Genomic DNA, 21,701 nt, shown 5'->3' with positions numbered 1-21,701 from the left:
AGTTTGTAAGCGCTTTAAGCTCCAAGGCAATTCTGTTTATAAAGCAATCCAAGAGATGATGAAATCATTTTTCATCCATTAAAAAATGAGGCAGTGTGTTCATACATCAAGAACAGATCTTTAGAGAAAAAAGTATATTTCAACCTAGGTTTCTCTCCATTCAAATGAGATCATTTTAATAACAGTTCTCAGATTATTAGTCATCATCCAGTACATTATTGTCTCGATCAGTGGTTCACTATTGACTGGATTAACCAGTAACCAGTTACATTCGTTATTCATTAACTATGAATTGTTGATAACTATGAATTTTAATTTCTTGGTTTACACATATGCTAAGTCATAAACCCTAATGCCTCCTACTAAGGCAGCATTTAACATCCAGCTGCCTGCAATTACTGCGAGTTCAATTCTCACCAGGCTCAAGGTCGACTCAGCCTTCCATCCTTTCTAAGGTGGGTAAAATGAGGATCCGGTTTGTGGGGGCAATAAGCTGACTGTATAAAATATACAAAAGTATGAAGGCTATTGCTTAACGCATTGTAAGCTGCCCTGAGTCTCCAGAGAAGGGCGGCATATAAAAATAAATAAAATGAATAAATAAATAAATAAAAAAACTACAAAGCTGCCTATTCAGTTAACACAACTAATCATGCCAACCTAAAATTACAGAAATCACATTAGGAACATGAATTTTGCACTCTTACCTATATTTAACAGGGAGGGGGGGAGAGATGGATTGTGGGCATATTGGTGATTCATCCATTCCATTGGATGGTTTCACACACATTGAACAATATAATATGAAATAAAGGAGAATTCTATGGCCCTCCTTATGTTGTTGAGTTATAGCTTCCAGCAGCTATCTCCATCGCAATAAAACCAGAGTGTATCCTGAAGAAAATACGAAAGAGGATCAAAAGCATCAATTGGGCTGCATTCTCATGTAAAGATAAAATTCAAGCTAGCAAAGCCAGTTTCCATTACAAGGGCTGCTTTTTGTTTAAGACAGCCTTGAAAGAAGCACTCATCTTATGGCCTTACCAATTCTGGGCCTACAGAACCTAATTTTGAGTAGTTATTTTTATTAGAGTTCTGAAGAGACTCAGAAGTGGCCGTTCAGACTGATTTCCTGCTCTGGGGCAGAAACATTATTTAAAAAAACCGAGCTGCTGAATAATTATAGAATTTATAATTATAGAAACATAAAAAGCACTTAGAACTAGTTTCGCCAAACTGGCTTCCTCTAGGTCAAAGGTCTCCAACCTTGGCAACTTTAAGACTTGTGGACTTCAACTCCCAGAATCCCTCAGCCAGCTGCTGTAGGTGTTTTCGATCAACTCCCATAACCCTGTTTCGGCTGAAGGATGATGGGAGTTGAAGTCCAAAACATCTAGATGTTGGGAGGGGTGAGCTACGCGTTTACCTCACCGAAAAGGCAAAGGAGCATTTCAGCCACGCCCCTTCCCCCCTCCCCTCCCCGTCTTTCCGTCTTGCTTCGGAGTCAATTATTAACAGTACCCTGTTTTGCCTCGCGCGCTCAGGCACCGCCCACTTCGGCGCCTCCATCTCGCTCTCTCTCTCTAAAAAAAAAAAAAAATGAATATAAACCCTCCGCGCCTGCGCGTTGCGGGGCCCCTTGGTGCAGCCCCAAGCTGAGTCCGAAGTAGGAGGGGAAAGCGGGCGTCTCGCCTGGGCCTTTTTTTTTTTTTTTTTTTTTGGCGCCTGCTCCGCTGGGCAGCCCGTCGGCTGCGGCAAGAGGTGGAGCCGTGCCCCCCCCACCTCCCCGGGCTGCTTCCTTTGGTGGAAGGGAGATTAATAGGACGCCTTCTCATCTCCCTGGAGCCCGAGAGAAAGCAGTTGCCACCTGCCCCTCCTCCTCCTCCTCTTCCTGCTCAGTGGGAAGGTTTGTTATGAATTGAAAGCAGCGGCTGGCTTCTTCTTGGGTTGAAGCCCTAGCTGGCTGTTTTGAGTCCCTTTGTCGGCTGGACTCCCTCTGCTGTGTGTGGGATTCACACGCGCGTGCACGCGCTTGGTTGGGCGTATCTGACCGTGGGAAAGGGTCCCCCTGAAATCGCCCTGTCTTTTGAAGTCAGCTGATAGGGATGGGCTCTGCCTCTTGAGAAGATACCGCTGGGTGTTGCAGAGGTGCAAGTCATCCGGTAGGTTGGGGATTCAGGTGGGAGTGGGCCAGGGGGGCACGTCAAGCTGCTTGAACTCGACTTTAGTCTTCCGTGTAGACGGCAGTGGCCCCCTTCTTTCTCCAACGCTGAAGGTCTAGGCTAGGAGTTCAGTGGGGCCCGAATGAATTTGGAACTGATTTTGGAGGTGATCAGCAGTTCCTTAAAACCTGGTGCCTTTGGTGGCCCTGATCTCCAACCTGACATATAGAAAATTATGCAAGTTGAAGGCAAAACAGGTCTATTTATTCTGTTAGTCCTTTTTGCTGTGTTGTCAGTTAATGATGACTTCCTTTATGCAGATTGTGGTTTTGAAACTAATTCAGAGATGGCTTAGAGGCCCTCATGCTTTGAGAAGTAGAGATTTCTTCAATAACCCACCATTTAAATTAATTAGAAATGTATGTACTGGAAGGAGACACAGATTGACTGAGATCCATGCACCCAGCCTTTTGCAATTTCAGGTTTTGTTAGATCTAAATCAAATCTGACCCAAAGCCGAGCAAGTGATTTATAACATTTTCTCTTGTTAGAGTTGTGGAATAGTCTCAGTTATTTTCTTATAGGTATCCTAGATTCTTAACAAAAAAAAATTAATAGTATTTTTTGATAGTAATAGTAACCTGGTGGTGCCTTTGTGGAGGTAACTGAGGGTTTGCTTCCTACTGCATAAACAAAAAATCAAAATCATGCTATATACTGGGATCATTGGGCTTCTAGCTTTTTTTTTTTTTAATAAGGTATTCTGACATTGACTGAGTTCTTAACACCTTAAATATGTTCTGCTGTTATATAAGTATAATCTTGCTTCTGACTGTCCACTTCCCCAATCCTTAAGGGCTGAAAATATCCAATTCCATATTACTCATTAGATTTCTAAACAGTTTGGCGTATGGGAGTCGTTTTCTTTCGTTTTAGGGTTTGCTATGTGATCATTCTCTTTAAAAAAATAATAAATCTGGCTTTCTGCCTGTATTAGAAGAAGAACATCCAAGCCATAAGTATCTTCCAAAAGCAATGATGCACATCTCTGCTTTTGTACTATGGTTAGAGAAAATAGAGTTAACAATATGTATATCTTAGAATTTAAGACCTACAAGTGGGAATGGCAGCAGTCTAGTATCTTGATGAGGTTTTTTTCAGTCAGGATGCTCTTGGTTTTTTAAAAAAAAATAATGTCTATATGGTGTTCTTGCAAATATATCTTGCTGCATTGGAATCTCATTATCTCCAGGTAATTTTTAACTTTCTGGATTCTGCAACCTGGCTTTGTTGATGAACCAGCATGCCTGGAAGAAGACCCAGGAAAAGCCCCCAGGCCAAGGGTCAGGCAGGAGCTGCCGCAAAACAGGTATATTTATTCTGTTAGTCCTTTTTACTGTGTTGTCAGTTAAGGATGATTTCCTTTATGCAGAATGTGGTTTTGAAACTAATTCAGAGATGACTTTGAGGCCCTCATGCTTTGAAAAGTAGAGATTTCTTCAATAACCCACCATTTAAATTAATTAGAAATGTACGTACTGGTAGGAGACACAGATTGACTGAGATCCATGCACCCAGCCTTTTGTAATTTTAGGTTTTGTTAGATCTAAATCAAATCTGACCCAAAGCCAAGCAAGTGATTTATAACATTTTCTCTTGCTAGAGTTGTGGAATGGTCTGAGTTATTTTCTTATAAGGTATCCTAGATTCTTAACAAAAAAAAAAACTAAAGCCACAAATATTGGGAAAATGGGTATGCTTGCTAATTCAGAGGAGAATCTGTTCTTTAAAATATGGAACAAAATACTGAAAGTTTGACGATTACTGATTTAAATCTATTCTTTGTTTTCATAAATTTCATAGTTGACAATAGTTGCTACTAGTGCCACTAAGGTGGTGATTGCCTTTGTTATCTAAATAAATGGCAGCTATTTTATAGAAATTTAACTATAATTGCCTGATGTAGTAAAGTAGTGGAATTAAATTGATCAGTTCTTTAGAAAAACAAAGTACTTCAATAATCAGAATGGAAAGGATTTTTTAAAAAAATCCTGAAGTAATGTATCTGAAATCAAATCCATCAGGGTTTTTTTACATTTGTCATACAATAGAGTATACAATATAGGTAGTCCTCGATTTATCACAGTTCATATAGTGACCGTTCAAAGTTACGGCACTGAAAAAAGTGACTTTATGATCTTTTTTCACACTTACAACCATTGCAGCACCCGTGTGGTCATGTGATCAAAATTCAGATGCTTGGCAACTGACTCATATTTATGACAGTTGCAGTGTCCCAAAGTCATGTGATCCCCTTTTGTGGCCTTCTGACAAGCAAAGTCAATGGGGAAGCCAGATCCACTTAACAATCAGCTTACTAACTTATCAGCTGCAGTGATTCACTTAACAACTATGGCAAGAAGAGTCGTAAAATGGGGGAAAACTCACTTAACAAATGTCTCAACAAATTTTGGGCTCAATTGTGGCGGTAATTGAGGACTATCTGTACAGTTGTTCATAACGTGCAGCTAAATGGGGGAAATATCTCTCATTGACTTATTAAAGCAGCCACATTTTTTGCAAGGAACTTGTGGCTGCTTAGAAAACAATTCCATTATACATATAGACATAGTTCAGAACAGCTTTCTAAATGGCCTTGCAAGATATGGCATAGCTTGCTTTGAGTGTAGCAAGCAGAACAAATAGCCATATTAATGGATATTATTACAGGGGAGAGTAAAAATTCTCAAGTGTTATTGGATCTGATCTTATGAAAGGAAAAGAAGAGAATAGTTACATTTCATCCTTTTAATAGGCATGATTTGCAAAAATACCATGCACCCAAGTTGAGGGTAAAGTAGCAGAGGGGAGATAAATCTTCTACTCTTTTAGAGGGTATTTAAATTTAAATAAGATATCAGGGAGAAACAGTCTTAGTGCAAACTTAAAACAAGGAAATTAGCTTATCCCGGTCCTTTGCCATAATGAATGAAGTCTGGGTCCAGCAGGAATATTTAGTTCAGTTGCCTTATTTTTGAATTCCAAAGGCAGATCCTTTTGTGTGTTTCCAGAACACATAGGCGTGTTGAGTTAATTTAGTACAAATAGTGCTTTGTAAAATATTAACCACATAATGTATTTCTTGAACTTCCTTTCCCTTTGTGATCCTAGGATGGAAGCAGATAATCATCTTATTCTCTTTGCTTTATATAACATAGTAGACTCAAGTAAAAACATGAGTATTTAATGGTACATTTTGGATAGTGCAAGATCATAGTATATGTGATAATCCAGAGTAAACCTCACGTTCACATTTCTTCCATTCTTTCTTTTTTGAGGAGTCCTTGATACTCTCTATGGTTGGTAATTATATTCATTATATAAGCAGGGAGTGGAAGTGATGGAATTTTAAAATAAGTATTAAGCTCTTTGCAAAAAGAAGGAAATTATGTTACACAGATTTTCCACTTGAACAGACATCTCTTATTCCAGAATTTGAGAAGGAAAAGACCTTAGAAATAGTTGTTAAGTTTGGAACTCCCAGACGTAACAATACAAACTCTTACTGAAAGTCAAATTGTTTTTGCTTCTTGCTCTGAATAGTTGAAATGAGAAATAATTGAAGCAAAACACACCCCTCACACGTGTGTGGTATGTGCGTGTTGGGTTGCTACCAGTTTGCCCCAGTTCAGGGTGAACCGGTAGCAGCGGTGGCAGGAGGCTCCGCCCACCCGCCCAGACATCATCAAATACGCTCTGTGCATGTGCAGAAGTGGTGGGCGTGCGAGCGAACCAGTAGCAAAGGTAAGTGAAACGTACTCCTGGTGCACGCACACACACACACAGTACGATGGGCAAGAATGACTTGTTAGCAGAGTGGAACCAGCTCATAGAACCCCTTTCAGTTTAAGGAACATTGGATTAAAGAATCTAAGAATTTTAAGACCAAATCGCCACTTTCCGTAAATGGATAATTTGGAGTCAAATATTATCTCTTAGTTTAAGGTGTACCTCACAGAATATGATTGGAGAAGAAAGTATACATCACTTTTGGTTCCTAGAAGGAAGGTTGGTATTAAAATATGATACCTTTCAAATCTCAATATAGAGTTCATGTTACTATAAAATGTCGTCGAACTCTATAAGCAGATAGTGTTTGTTATAGAGTCCCTATTCCTGAAATTTATACCAGTATTGGATGAAACAGGTTAGAAGCAATGCTACCAATTTAATGTATCTTGCGTAGACATTTGTGTAACACGGATACTAATCCTGTTATTATTTTCTTGTCAACAGCTGGGTCTTTTTATAGAATTCAATCCTGAAGAGATGATACTAGATCTAGAAGATGATGGGGATCTAGAAGCTGAGCTAGCAGCTATTACTGGAGAGAATTTGCCTACTGGAAAAACCAAACCAAAAGGAAAATGTAAGGACATTTGCTGACAAACAAGAAAAGCTTAAGAACATTTGCTTGAGAACTGTATTTTAACTGCTGTCTTGTGGATCTTTCCCTTCTTCCTTTTATTTATGGGAATTACCTTTTGTAACTATAAATGTTCCTTTCCTTAAGATTTTTGGTTTTAATTTTCTGCAGCCCCTTTGCCCATGGATCATATAGAAAAGATGGCTGCTGAGTGCATGAAGGACATGGATGATGATGATGATGAAGGTCTGGAGGAAGATACCGAACTTTTGGTATATATGGGAGTCTGCTGGAAGACTGCTTTTCCCCCTCTAGTTCTAAAGAGGAACCATCATTTCATACCATTTTTCTCAGGCAAAATTAAACTTCAAATCGTATAATCCCCAGCCAGAGGAGAAAGCAGTCATGTTGGTTGGAAAAAAATTATGGGAATTGAAGCCCAATTTATTGAGAATGTACCAGGATGCTTATAAGAAAGATTGGATGCCTCAAATGTTGCATTTGAGGAGTATTAAGAGGGAAATGCAAGAAATTCTGGTTTGTTTTAAGATATGGTATTAAAACATAATTCTACAGTATCACATTAAATTGGTCTTCTGAAATGGTATTTTTGGGAGTCAGAAGATAGAAGTGATACACATGGATATGTACAACAGAAATATATAATATCCTGTGTGCTTTAGGAATAGTAAATTGATTTCTTGATTTTTTTAAGGAGAAATATTTCTGGTTGGTTTCATAACAAGTGAACCTCTCTTATGATATGAAACAAACTTTGCTATCTTTTCATGTTTCTGCAGAAAATAATAAGGATGCAGAAGTATAGGAAATTGAAAATTTGCAAGTAGTGTTGTGCTTAAGCTTTTTTCCATACTTAATATGTCTAAACAAATTAAAATATTTGTCAAAATAAGATTCTGAAGAAAAAATGTTAGGAAGTTGACATAATTTTATCACGATTGAGAGCCTAGGCTAGAATTTGAAAAAAAACCAAAACTATTCTTAGCTGCAACTTTAAGAAGTGGCACATCTGCAGTTCAATCTCGCAGCAAGGCTTCTATTTAAGATTATATACAATTAATGCAGGGGCAGTTTTCTTTGTGTGCTGAATTTTGGTACTTTGTTTTGTTGGTTGTGAATAGCATTTATAAAGGAATGTGTTACAGCAGTTATAATTTACTGAAAAATCTATTTTAAATAATACATTTCACCTGAACGTAGAAAAATAACAATTCCAGAATGCTTCTCCTGTTCGTCCCATGCCAAATACCAAGTTTTAACTAAAATAATTTTTAACTAGTTGAATTAACTAGTTGCATATTACTGGTAGTCTTCGACTTATAACCACAATTGGGATCATATTTTCCACTGCTGAGCAAGGCGGTTAATTGAGTCATGCCTGGTTTTATGACTTTTCTGCCATTGTTGTTAAGCGAATTACTGCCATTGTTAAGCAAGCTATTCAGTCATTAAGTGAATCTGGCTTTCCCCATTGACTTTGCTTGTCAGAAGCCAGCTGGGAAGGGAAGGTTGCAAATGGTGATCACATGACCCCTGGCTTCTGCAACCATATATGCTGGTTGTCAAATACCCAAATTTTGATCATGTGACCGTGGGGTTGCTGTACCAGTTGTATGTGTGGAGACAGATTGTAAGTCAATTTTTTCAGTGCCTCTTGTGGTTTTGAATGGTCACTAAATGGATGGTTGTAAGTCGAGGATTGCCTGTATATGATAGGTTTATCATTATTAGTTTTTATAATTCTGAAATAAAGTATTTTTTATTTCTGAAATTCATTCATCAGTGACACTTAAGACCGTTTTTATTTCCATGTATTCTTGTTGTTCCTGCTGGTTAGGAATTATGGGGCACTAAGAGTGGGAAGATACATTAAATTTTCTGTAGTTCATTTTAACATGAAACGGAAATAGCTATTTTGTAGCAATAACTGACATGGTCCTTATTCTAGGCAGAGTTACAGGAAGTCCTTGGAGAGGAACATGGAGAAGAAACCAGAGAGAGAGACACAGAAACAATGGAAACGTCTCCTATAACCACAGAGCATCAGACTGATATGCAGACACAGGTAACTCTGGCTGAAAGGAACAATATTATCATCTGGTATTACCCCAAATTGTTCAGTGTAGTCATATCATAAATACATTCCCAATCCGTGGGTACAGTTTTCATTGTTCTCAGTTATTGGTCATATTGGCTTTGGCTAATTACAGTCCAAAACATCTGAAGGGCATGAGGTTTTCTTTTTCCTTTTTAAAAGATTTCTGCCTTGTGTGCTGGAAGATAGTCTTGTTGTATCCTTTGGCATTTGTTCTAAGGCAGTTTCAAAGATCATTAACATTTTCAAAGGAGAGAATAATAAAAAGCAATATTATTTGAATAGTGTATTTAGAGCACATCTTTTGGAGGGTTGCAAATAAGTATAAACAAGGACCTCTTAAGATGTCAGTTTACAAGCAGTCTGTAGGCAATATAAATGAAGATTATCATCTCAGGACAGTCTTCTGTTCATGTGTTTTCTCTGGTGTGATAGCGGTGGTCTTTCCTTTGAAACTACCCTGTGAGATATGTTTGCTATCAATTTTGATGATAAGCAGTGATGCTGACATTTACTTAGACTATCAGTCTCTTGGCACCGGTTCTTCTTGGATGACTGAATTGAGTAGAAGAAAATAATTTTATAAATAGACATAATGTTAAGAACTGCTTTGCACCCTTATTCTTACTGGAGAGAGTAGTCCTTTTATACTCTAAATAACTGTCTATCCAGCCTTTCCCTGAAATGGCTGAGACTTCTAATTCCTTAAGTTCTCCCTACAGTTACCCTGTGTCTGCATAATTTCCGGAGGTACCCCACCCACCTCTCTGCTGCTTCTCTGGGCAAAAGGCCCAGAGGTGCTGGGACACAAATACTCTTCTGTTGAAGATCTTTGCTTTTAAGTCTGATGTCCAAGCTGTCCATGTTTGAAGTAGCAGTTTCGTACGGATGCTTGAGTGGCCCGTTTGATCTTATTTTTGTCTCCTTTATTTTCTCTTTTTATTTTCTTCTTCGAGATGACTCCTGTTGTTTCCAGTGGATTGCAGAAAACGGTAGAAGACAGGATAGCTATTTATAAGGCAGCAATACTGAACGCAAAGGAGGCTGGTGAGAATGCCAAAGTGCGACGGTACGAGCGAGGTCTCAAGGTATGGTGGATTATTGACTGAAGTGCTGCATTTTTCCTGGGGAGGAATTGTTCAAACGAGCCAGGAGTGCCACAGAATGTGCTGAGAAATGAGCATCATGTAGATGCTAATCATATTCTGTTACAATTTGGTGCAGATTAAATTTGGTTCTTAATGTTCGTTGCATAAAGTAAAAACAAACTATCTTGAATAATGATTTATTCAAGTATACTTTCCTTTAGAAAACTAAGTTTAATAATTCTGGATATTTAGCTAACCTTTAAAAATAATTGTAAACGGCACAATATAGGTCATGTTTAAAAGAATCAGAGTGTCTATTTGGGGGAAAATAGAATCTAAAATTAACTGAGGATAAATGTTAAACATTTGTCTTGAATTCAAATAGCTTTATAGGTATTTTTAGCCAAGTGTCACAAACTAAAGTATAAAAGTATAAAAAGAACACTTCTGCTTTAATTGATTTGTTACAATTTATATTTTTTGGTAATTTAGAAATTCCCAAATATGTTGATGGGGATACATTAAGAGAACTGATGCACATGTAACTGAGAAGAGAGTGGAAATATCTTTCTAGTGATTATTAGTACTTTAAAGCCTACAGATGTGATTTATGTATTTAGCATATTTATATTGCTATCTATCTACAAAAGATACTCTGGGTGGCAAACAAAATCACAGCCCATTACATAAAAAAAGGCCAAAAATTTTCACTAGCAACATAGGAGATCCAGCAACATCTACATCAGAGCTCCATTGGCACCCCAGCCCTGGTGCCTAGGGAAATGGCCAAGTCTTTGCAGCCTTTGGAAGGTCAGTAGGGTTGGGACTTCCTGTATCACAGGGAGTTGGTCCACAGGACAGGTGCCATGACAGAGAAGGATGCCTCCTAACACCCACCCAGTGACAGTGTTGCACAGATGGGACCCAGAGCATGCACTTCTGCCAAATCTGGTGGAATGGCCAAAAACTATTGAGGAGAGGCAGTCGTGCAAGTAACCTGGCTCCATACCTTCTAGGGTTTTAAAGGCGACAACTAACACCTTGAATTGCACCCAGAAGCCAACTGGGAGGCAGTGAAATTGACAGAGCAGCAAAGCGTTATATGGCTGTACTACAGAGAGACCGGTACTGCCTGCACATAGGCCCGCATAATCATGCATCAACAAATGGGTTGTATGTAAATTGGGAATGTTTTCTTAGTTGTCAGTTCTCTGATACCAGTACCATGACCCAAGACTATGACCCAAGTGTTGAAAATCTGAGAATCTCACAGAGTAATCTGAAGTATCTGTTCAGGAAATGTAACTCCTGGGCATTTCAGTTAATGCCTTGCTATGTACAATTCTCACTTGTTTGGTTGTTGCTATAAAAATTAATGGTGCTAGTAGCTGATTTCAGTACTTGATTTCACCCTTATCTACCAGTTGGAATTCCTATAGTGTATGTAATTTCTAGTTGATCACGTAAAAAGTTTGAACTGCGGTCCTGCAGCTGCTGGCATTGGACAGACTTTTAATCCAATTTGTGTAGAAATTTATTTTTAAGTTTTATGGCTCTAGAAAATGCTAGCAGAACAGGGTGAAATGCTTCCGGTTTGGACCGGATTGCCTGATCCGGTAGCGATGGCAGCGGGTGGTTTGAAGAACCGGTAGCAAAAATCCCTGCGCCCCCCCCCCATGCCCAGCTGAGCCCGCGATCATCAGAGGCTGTTTTTTTTGCTTTTAAAAGCATTTTTTTACACTCTCTTCGGCAGAAAAAATGCTTTTAAAAGTAAAAGAAAAAGCCACTGATGATCGCACAGCTCAGCTGGGATCGTCAGAGGCTTTTAAAAGCATTTTTTCGGCCGAAGAGTTTGTAGGGAAAAAAAATGCTTTTAAAAGCCTCTGACAATCCCAGCTGAGTTGCCTGATCGTCAGAGGCTTTTAAAAGCATTTTTTACAACCTCTTTGACCGAAGAGATTGTAGAAAAAATGCTTTTAAAAGTAAAAAAAAAAAGTTGTCCACGCCTACCCAGTCACATTACCCCACCACCACCAAGCCACACCCACAGAACCGGTAGTAACAAATTTTACATTTCACTATTGCAGCAGAAGCGATTCAAATCAATACTTGCCTTGTGGCTAAAGAATTTAAAACAAATATAACAGAATATCAGCATCAGTTTAGATTCCATGTAATGAAATCCTGAATGGTGAGGGTTGGTTAATTTCCTTAATTTGTAACTCCACATTTTTACAATTATTTTGAGGTACTTTAAAATATATGTTTCATTTATTAGCTCTGCGGTATATGTTGTCAGTATGTCTGTAACAAATGAGCTCGATTACGATATCTGTAAAGAGTTGTTAAACTTATCGTTTGGCGTTATCTTACAATTATTGCTAGACACTGGAATCCATGCTGATTGCATTGAAGAATGGCAAAAAAGTGAACGAAGAAGAAATGCCACCACCTGTGGCATCTGGGAAGAGCTCTTTGTCTGTGCCGCAGGCCACGCCTCACAGTGACTTGCCTACAAGTTCAACTGATCAAGATGAAGTAACATTACCTGAGGAGGAAGGAATGGAAGGCCTCTCAGCAGCCCTTAAATTAACAGATCCCAGTGATCAGCAACTGTCTGTAAACAAAAGTGCTGTCCAGGGTCAGGATGTAAACACAGATGATTTGGGAACAAAAGCTACTTTGGAAGACAGTAAGTAGTTTTATAGTTGATGCTTTTTCATCAGGAATCCATTCTACGTACAGGATGTTCAAAAATAAGCATGTTCCTACTTTTCTGTTCCAGATGTGGGGGCGAGGGCCAAAAAATGGTTATTCTTCTATAGGAGATGTTTTATTGGCTGACTTTATTATGTTGTTCAGATTCCAAACATCTTGACACACGGGCACTGCTTGTGACAAGAGAGAAGGAGTACAAATTAGCGGCATTGAAAGCTAAACAGAAAGGTGACCTTGAGAAGGCAAAAGAATACATGAGGACTGGGAAGGTGAGGCTTCATTATTCACAAATCAAGGCAGCTCTATCAAACCAGAATTTGTGTTGGGCTTTTGAATCATACATTCTTCCCTGACTTCAACAGTTAGATGCCCTCTGGATATTAATGTAATCTAGGCTCCAGAACCCCTCATCCCCAGTTGAGAGTGGTTTGTTTGTTTGTTTGTTTGTTTTTGTTTGTTCGTTTGATTGACTGATTGATTGATACGCTGTGCTACCTGTTTGGGGTAGTAATTCAACAACTCTGGACAGTAATGACTTGGGAGGGTACTGAATTAAAATACTTACTCTTCTCTGAGCAACTTTATACTATACTTGGTGTTCAGATACAGTAATAGCTTATGGAATTAGAATAATTTACCCAAATTAGAAGTATGTGTTTCACTTGGCTTTCAGCTGCTCACTTTATCTAAACTTGATATAATTAAGAATTATTTGTAAGTACAATGATACTCTAGGACAGGGGTGTCAAACTCATGACAATGCGGCGTTACGTGACATATCGGGACTTTTTCCCCCTTCGCTAAATTGGGCGGGGGCATGGCCAGCACATGACTCATCTGCCCTGCGGGCCGGGAGTTTGACAGCCTTGCTCTAGGAGATAAGATATATGTACCTGTGGTAGGAATAAATTATAGGATCTAACTTCAGTATCACAGAGAGAGGAAAAAAAAGACTTAAGGCCAATTGTGAAATTTATTAAGTTTTTAAAATCTCATATTGTTTCTGTTTTGAATTTTTTAAAGCATTATATCACTCAGAAGAGTAGAAGTTCGAGAATGTTTTACTTTAAATGGAAGTAGATTTTTAGGATTCTGAAAATATTTTGGGGTCCTTTGTGAAATTACTGCCTTGTGAATTGTTTGGTAATATTATATATTAGATATATTAGATCTTTTAACCTTCTGAAACTTTATTTTTATATTTCAGAAATTTAGCCTGGTTATAGAAGCCTTGAATAATGGGCAGCCTGTAGACCTCAGGGATATGCCTCCTGCCCTGGAAAGTAAGAAAAAAAATCTTTTTTCTTGGATAAAGTATGAAGAATGGCAGTTTCTTCTGATACACTGCTATACAAAAGAATATGGAGGCTTTGGATTTACAGATTTACAGATTTTAAATTTTCCAGTACCTTCAAGTTCGTTTTCCAGTACCTAAAAATTAACTCTGGAAGCAAATATGGGTTTTTTCATCTATTTTATTAGGTTACTCTGTAAACATTGCACATGTGTCCTTAAAAGACTTCTACATGATTCTCAATCCTCTTTATTTTTGAACCCGATTAATGTCACTTACGGAACAGGTAATGTTCGACTTACAACCATTCATTTAGTGAGCAGTCCAAGTTACAATGGCACTGAAAAAAGTGTCTTATGACTGGTTTTCACACTAAAAATCATTGCAGCATCTCCATGGGCATGTGATCAAAATTTGGGCTATAGGCAACCAGCCTTTATTTATGACAGTCACAATGTCCTGGGCTCATTTGATCACCACTTGTGACCTTCGCAGCAGGCTTCCAACAAGCAAAGTCAATGGGGGAAACTAAATTCATATAACAACTGCATGATTCACTTAGCAGTGATTCGCTTAATAACTGTGGCAAAAAAGTCATAAAATGGGGACCAACTGAACTGTCTGGCTTAGCAACAGAAATTTTGAGCTCCAATGTGGTCACAAGTCGAGGACTACCTGTATGCTGTATGCTGTGGACCATTTGTATTATTATTCATGGATATGCTTAAGCATAAATCTGGATGCCCTGAATATTTTCAGTGCTCAAGGTGTGTAATCTCGTACCTAAAGTGTGCTTGTTACTTGCCTCTGTTTCTGTTTTGTTTCGAATAAATATACCTTTCTGTTTTTTCCTCCCTCTATCTAGAAGCCATTGCCTCTATTTTGCATCCATGCAGTTGTAGCTGCTTGAACAGCCAACAAATTATTAAAATTAGTTTTAGTTAAAGGGAACTTTTGGATATTTGGTAGATACCTCTTAAGTAGACTGTTTTAATCTGTGGTATTCTTAGTACTGATTTGTTTGCTTGAGGTCTTATTAAATTGTGCTCCAATTAAACTGAATTTATTACTTCATTATTTCCTGGCTTATTATGAAATGTAGCCAGATATTGTCTTGGTCTTTATAAATACTTTTTTCAGAACTTGAAAGTCCAGAAGACGTACAGATTCCCTCAATACAAACTCCATCTGTACCTGTGGAAAATTGTCAGCTTGTAACTAAACCAGATTTTCAAGGTTATGAAGATCCAGGTGAGATATGCCCCTGTAATTAGCTATAGTATTAAAATTACAAACACAGTTGCTTTGTTGTTGTTACTGTGGGTGTGGTTGTTATGGCTGTCTTTAAGGGCAACCTTAAAACAGACATATTGCAAGAAAGTAAAGCTTCTTTTAGCTTTTTTTTTTTTTTTTTTTGAACAATAAGTAATACTGGTTTGATTACAGCAAAAGAAAGAGGTACACGTTCCATGACTGTGCTCTTTTGGTATGTTTTTTGTATGCATTTCATAGGTTCCCAACAGCAGCCAAAAACGGTGCTAGAAGCTCTGAATCAGAGGTTGGAAAAGTACAAATCAGCAGCAGCTCAAGCCAAAGCAAATGGAGATGGCCGGAAAAGCAGGATGCACGAGAGAATAGCCAAGGTTAAAAACAAAAATAGGGGTGGGGTTGAGTTGATGCTAGCAATAGTTCTCTGTTTCTAATGTCTTTCCTGTGAGGCATAGATTTAACATCTTTTCACCAAAATATAATTGATTGTTTTCTGCTTTTTTTTTTTAACTTCAAATTGGCCTTGAATTAGACAGAGTGTTAAACTCTTAACTACAGGTAGTTCTCAATTTATGGCAAAGATTGGGACCAGAATTTATGTTGTTAAACAATACGGTTGTAAAGTGCAACCGTGTCGCTCAGAAATCGCAATTCCTGCAGTCCGGGTAGCTTTTGTTAATTGAATTCCATGATTGTTAAACAAAACAACTTCCTACTTGCTTCCCACAACTAAGTCAGTGGGGAAGCCCACAGGAAATTGGAAGTCCCAAGTGGCTCATAAGTAGACCGGCAGACAGTTAAATGGCTGCTGCCAGGTACGGGAGGGCATGAGAGTGGAAGGGAGGCATGGCAAGGCTCACAGAGAATTTGTGGGGGTGCCTAAGGTTGCAGGAAAAGCACAATGTGTGTTGGAGAGAGTACAGAAGGATGCAAAAGAGGCACAGAGAGGGGCTGCAAGGGAGGCACAGTGAAGATATGTGAGGGAGTTCAAGGGAGGTACAATGAGAGTACGCAAGGGGTTGAGCAAGGCTCAGTGAGGGTGCAAGCAGGGCACTGAGGCTCAGGGAGGGTGTATGGGGATATACAAGTGGCCAGCGAGGCTTAAACAACATCCAAAAACAGCGCTAGAAAAGCCTTGCAGTAGCGGTTGGAAAAGTACAAATCAGCAGCAGCTCAAACCAAGAGGTGCTGGAAGAGGGTATGGCGGTGGGAAAGACTTACCCCGGGGACTTGCAACTTTCTCTGCTGGTTTCCCTTTTGACTTTCTGGGGAAGCCAACAGGGAAGGTCACAAATAACAATTCCATGATTACGGGAGCACTGGGACGGTCATAATCATCATTTGTTCAGCATCGTCATATAAAAGGTTGCTGAATGAATGGTCATAAATTGAGCACTGCCTGTATACAGCAGGTCAGTGCAGTGGTTTGCCATTGCCATCTTCCTAGGACTGAGCTGTTGACTTAGCCAAGGTTGTTCAGCTGGCTTTCTTGCCTAGGGAAGTGGGATCCAGGTTTCCCATCTCCCATTCTGATATCTTAACCACTAGACCAACCTGGCTCCTTTCTTTTCTGTATAACACAACATAACATGGTATGAAAATGTGCTTTCATACTGAACTAGAATAGTGTGCCCCTTTACAGAAGAGTAAGCTCCATTGCGCTTACTGGGACTTAATTCTGAATAAGCAGGTATAAGGACGCACCAAATTAAATCACAAAGACATGGGTTAATATTCTTTGCCAAAAAAGCCCAGTGACAATTGTGTACTGTGTAATGCAAGTGTTTTCTTAGATAGAGTTCATGCAAAAGTTACATGGTCAAATTGTGTGTTTCGGTGAATCCCTGAGCGAACAGAACTTCATGATACAAAGTTAAATATAGCATTTTTCTACCAATCTGAACACATACTTCATATTTATGTACCTAATTTTTGCATGCAACGCTATGAGACAAACTCTTCTGTCTTGTTCCAAGATAATTTTCAGAAGGTATATTGATTTCTGGCAGCAGATAAGGAATAAATATGTATTTTCTCTCTCTAAACAACATATCTGATTGCAGCAATATCAAGATGCCATAAAAGCACATAAAGCAGGAAGAAAAGTTAATTTTGCTGAACTACCAGTCCCCCCTGGTAAGTGAGTAACTATGAACGTTGTGCATAATGAGAAATATCCTAACAAACATTTTCTATGTGGCAAATATATTTTAGCAGATTCTGCCCTGTTGTGAGACTGAGACAGCATTACAAAACATGCAGAAAAATATGCCCTGTTGTTACCTCTAAATCATGGGAATGGTTTTAACAACAAAAAAATGCTTGAAAGTTTTACTTCCTTAAGGATCTTTATCCTTAATGTATTGGCAGAAATTGTAAAATTTGCTATTACCCCAAATCAGCCCCTCTGTTCTGCTATTGTGAACACTGGATTTTATGGAAATGAGAACTGTGAATAACCCTTCATATATATGGAGTTCTGGAGAATGTACATTTGCTTATATATTTCATTTATGTTGCAAAGTTTGAGGATGAATTTGCAATATTTTTACCTGGGATAATCACGAGTATTATAGTACAAATGGATAAAATTAGGTGACAAAACTAAATTCTGTCCATATATCTAAAACCATATAGTTAATATGGGAAAGCTACCCTATGTATAAACATAATGGATGTAGAATATCATTCTGATTTTCAATATTCATATTTTTTTTTCATTTAGCATAAATTAAATTCAAAAAAAATTTGTCAGAATTTTTACAGAGATACTATTAATTGTTGGGATTTGTTTTATGGGCTATCGTTGTAGTCCACAAACTTTTTAAGATCTTGAAACTTTTGAATGTACCTAAAATGTTAAACTCTTTCCCTTTTAAAATCATGATTTTCTTAAATGTTTGTGGTTTATATTTCTTCCTTCTTTTGAGACTTGTTCGTTGAATTTTGTTAGGATTTCCTCCAATTCCTGGAATGTCTCCTATAGATGGTCATGGCACAGTTTCTGGAATGCTGGAAAATGCTAACACATTGATTAAGATGGAAGAGGAGGAAGAAACAACCAATGACAAAGATCATGATGATGATGAGGTATATTCCTAAAACAGATATGAGCTTAACAGAGACCCAGTTTAGTCTAGAGCATGGGTGTCAAACTCGCGGTGTCACGTTGCCATCACGTGACATTTCACGATGTTTTTCCCATTCACGGAGCTGGAATGGGCGTGGCCTGTGCATGACACATCTGGCCCGTGGGCCACCAGTTTGACACCCCTGGTCTAGAGGTTTAGGCACCAGGAGACTGAGTTCTGGTCCTGCCTTAGACATGAAAGCCAACTGGGTGACTTTGAAGCAGTAATTCTCCCACAGTCACAGTGTCAAGCTCGGACAAAAATCTGATAGGTCACTTCCTGTCACAGCCAAAGGACAAACACTTGTTGATTCAGCAAAAGTGGACCCTGAACTTGCAGGAAAAATGTTAGGAAGAAAAAAAATTAGTTTAATCCTACAGTTCTTTTAGTGGTGCATTGATACAGATTTTTGTTTTGATTTAGGACATGAAGGATCATGAAAATGTGGTGGTTTAAGGTTGAATATTATTCTTGCCTTGTTAATGTCAGTTAAGACTTAAAGTTTGAGTTCCTATTACTAGTTCATCATCTCATCAAACCCATATTGAACATTGGAGTACTCCAAATCCGGCCTCCTCCACTCTGACACCTTCCAAAATATGTTGAGCTCAAATTTACAAAATTCCCCTGCCAGTATACGTTATGGGAATTTTGGAAATTATAGTTTAGTCTTTTGGAAAAACTAAACTGGAGAAGGATGCGTTCGATCATTCTGTGAAAAGCCACATTTTAAGGATGAGGCCTCTCTATTTTGGACAACCCCAGACCAGCCGTTTGCTGAAATGAGATCTATATGTTCACGATTGGTCGTTTTCCTATACTTAGTTTTCATGCACGTGGCTTTTTATTTCTGTTTCATTTCTGTAGGGTGAATCTTCCACACAGGCTCCAGCTGCCCCAAAGCCCACCCAGCTACCTACGAAACCTGTGCAAATTGTTCAGCCACTAGTGGTGCAATCTACTGTAATCCAGGAAGACTCTCCTTCAGAGAAAGATCATTTTCTGCCTATCTCTGGAATAGCATCAGAGAGATCCCCATCTACTGAGCACCTCCCTTCAGCTGGTAAAGTTTTCAGAGAGAGCTGACTGTCCAGCAGTCATATTTTTTTTTCTTGTTTGTACCATATTGTGATAATAAAAACAGCTCTGATATGTTAGACCAAATGGGCAATTTGAATCCCAACTGCACATGTGACCCTCCATCCCCAACCCCTTTTCTTTGTAGCTCTGGAGCCATTTTTATTTATTTATTTTATTTACTTTGTCGCATTTCTATGCCGCCCAACTCCCTCTGAACTCTGAATTTTAATTACAACGGGCATGTTTTCTCACAATTTTTGAGTTGAGAAGTGTGCAAAAATTGTAGTGGATGCCCTAAAACAGTACAATACAGTTTACACTTCTGAAAAGGAAAAAAAAAAAGGGGGGGGGGCGGGAAGGAACCAACAGAAAATTTGTAGTACACCCCAGTCTGCACCATGGTTAGACCTACTGCAGATTCTCAGGAACAAAAGGTGGTTTACCCCTGCTGTCTTCCAAGCTTCAGGGAAGTTCAGAGATGAGGCCCAAAGATAGCTACCCTTCTTCAGTCTTTGAATCTGGAGGTTCTTCCTATAAGAATTAGGTTTAAAAAACGCCCAGAATGAGTAAAAGACACATTAGTGAAAAATGTACTTGGTTGCTTTGACGTATTCATCATCTTTCATAAAGATAAAATTACTCTCACCCTTGAGCAGTGTAACTTCGGCGCCTTTTTGTACAATGGTATTTGATCGATGGTTTCCTGTGCCTATGGGATTAAATGAAAAGCACGAAAGCTTGTCGGTTGGGCCAGATCCTCACCTGAAACATTTTTTAAACTGAGGAACTTTTTTGTTTCCTTTCAGCCAAGGAGCATCTTGAATTTCTGGAGAACAGAAAAAAGCAATACCTCAAAGCTGCAATTCAGGCAAAGAAGAAAAATGATCTCGAACAAGCCAAGGCCTACCTGAGAACAGCCAAGAGCTTAGATCCAAAAATTGAGATGGCCAAAAATGGCAAATTGGTGGATATTTCAAAGGTTAGAAAGACTGGCCTATTTTGAATGCCTATATGCACTGTTGCTGTTAGAAATAGTATATTGTTCCTATGTTTGGAACAGTTCAACTGGGTGGTGAAGAAAAAGGTAATTTCATGGTGGCATTCTCATATAATTCAGGGTTTTTGAAGCCATGGTTTCTTAAAAGATGAGTTAATTGCAAGTTCTCACAAATGTACACTGTCATAGATACGGAGTTAGTTCAAAACATTTTGGGCTGAGAAGGTAAAGAATAATATAAACAACCCTTCCCTTTTCCACACTCAGGAATCAACCTAAATATTGCTTCACAATTGCTAATGAAAAGTGTTATTCCCAAAACTTTAGGAAAGATGGGGCAGGCAAAGTTCCTCACAGCCTCAATTACTGGGGTTCACTCAGCATTCTCATAGATGGATCACTGGCCTTTGAAAGCAATTTGGTGTCATGTAGCACCGCATTCTAGTGTTGCCTGCTAGTCCAAGAAAACAGATACAGGTCATCCTCAACTTATAATCACAACTGGGACAGGGACTTCCATCATTAAGTGAGCCTATTGTTAAGTGAGGGGCACCCATTTGTACAACTATCCGGCTTCCCTCGTTGACTTTACTTGTCAGAAGCCAGCTGTGAAACAGAGATCACATGATCCTGGGACACTGCATCCTTCCTAAATATATTCCAGTTGCCAAGAGCCCCAATTTTGATCCTGTGTCCATGGGAACACTGTGATAGTTGTTAAGTGCAAGGGCCATTTGTAAGTCACTCTTTTTGGTGCTATTGTAACTTTTGAACCATCACTAAACGAATGGTCGTAAGTAAAGGACTACCTGTATATTGTACCACATGAGCCCTTGAGATCAAAGATGATATTCTAAGAGAAGTAGCCCTTTTCTCCCCAATCTTTTCCTGTCTCCTCTGAATGGCCTCTTTGTCTCAGCAACACTTTTTCCAGGGAATCTCTGACATGTTCTGTGTTCTGCTGTACAGCTGCCTTCACCTCCTACGGATGATGAGGGTGATTTTATTTTCATACATCATGAAGATGTTAGACTTTCTCAGAAAGTAGAAGAAGTTTACATTCAGCTCATCAATCTCCTGAAAGAACAGCATGAGGTAAGCGGACGTGGTCTAAACTGTAGTTCACTAGAAAGTCTCGGGAGTCAGAATCACATCCTTTCTCGTCTCAAACCTCTCCAGTCCAGCTGTTCTGTCCCCCTTCCCCACACAGGCAAACAGACAACCAGGCACGCCTGTCAAGATTTTATTAAGCAATCAGACTAGAAACCCTTGCAGATAAGAGTTTTGGCAGTAAACTGCGAAATGCCTGCCAAGTTAGTTTTCACTCACAGTAAGCAAGAGAGAGTTTATCCTCAGTCCGGTTCAATAGCAAAAAGTAATCCACGAAGCAAGAGTTAGCCAAGGTCCAATCCAAATATGC

At 38.9% G+C, this 21,701-nt stretch overlaps 1 protein-coding gene across 3 annotated transcripts in view; it reads left to right on the top strand.

Moving 5' to 3' along the window:
- Positions 1–1,089: 1,089 nt before the first annotated feature.
- Positions 1,090–21,701, top strand: part of CC2D1B (coiled-coil and C2 domain containing 1B) — a 30,437-nt gene continuing 9,825 nt past the window's right edge. Inside the window, exons 1-16 of one of the 3 annotated variants that reach the window (XM_034415079.3) lie at positions 1,090–2,162; positions 3,415–3,531; positions 6,459–6,591; positions 6,760–6,860; positions 8,558–8,674; positions 9,661–9,792; positions 12,178–12,484; positions 12,655–12,779; positions 13,718–13,793; positions 14,945–15,055; positions 15,317–15,447; positions 17,137–17,209; positions 18,027–18,163; positions 19,072–19,267; positions 20,091–20,263; positions 21,251–21,376. In XM_034415079.3, the coding sequence (XP_034270970.1) occupies positions 3,466–3,531; positions 6,459–6,591; positions 6,760–6,860; positions 8,558–8,674; positions 9,661–9,792; positions 12,178–12,484; positions 12,655–12,779; positions 13,718–13,793; positions 14,945–15,055; positions 15,317–15,447; positions 17,137–17,209; positions 18,027–18,163; positions 19,072–19,267; positions 20,091–20,263; positions 21,251–21,376 (2,004 nt within the window). In that variant the 5' untranslated portion in view covers positions 1,090–2,162; positions 3,415–3,465. The remainder of the gene's footprint in view (positions 2,163–3,414; positions 3,532–6,458; positions 6,592–6,759; positions 6,861–8,557; positions 8,675–9,660; positions 9,793–12,177; positions 12,485–12,654; positions 12,780–13,717; positions 13,794–14,944; positions 15,056–15,316; positions 15,448–17,136; positions 17,210–18,026; positions 18,164–19,071; positions 19,268–20,090; positions 20,264–21,250; positions 21,377–21,701) is intronic. The other 2 variants (XM_034415080.3, XM_087891073.1) reach the window with 2 other exon arrangements.

This window comes from Pantherophis guttatus, chromosome 3, assembly GCF_059756535.1.
Source record: "Pantherophis guttatus breed Tessera chromosome 3, ASM5975653v1, whole genome shotgun sequence".
NCBI lineage: Eukaryota > Metazoa > Chordata > Lepidosauria > Squamata > Colubridae > Pantherophis > Pantherophis guttatus.
Note: the sequence above shows the minus strand (reverse complement) of the source record. Positions and strands in the feature narration are given on the sequence as shown.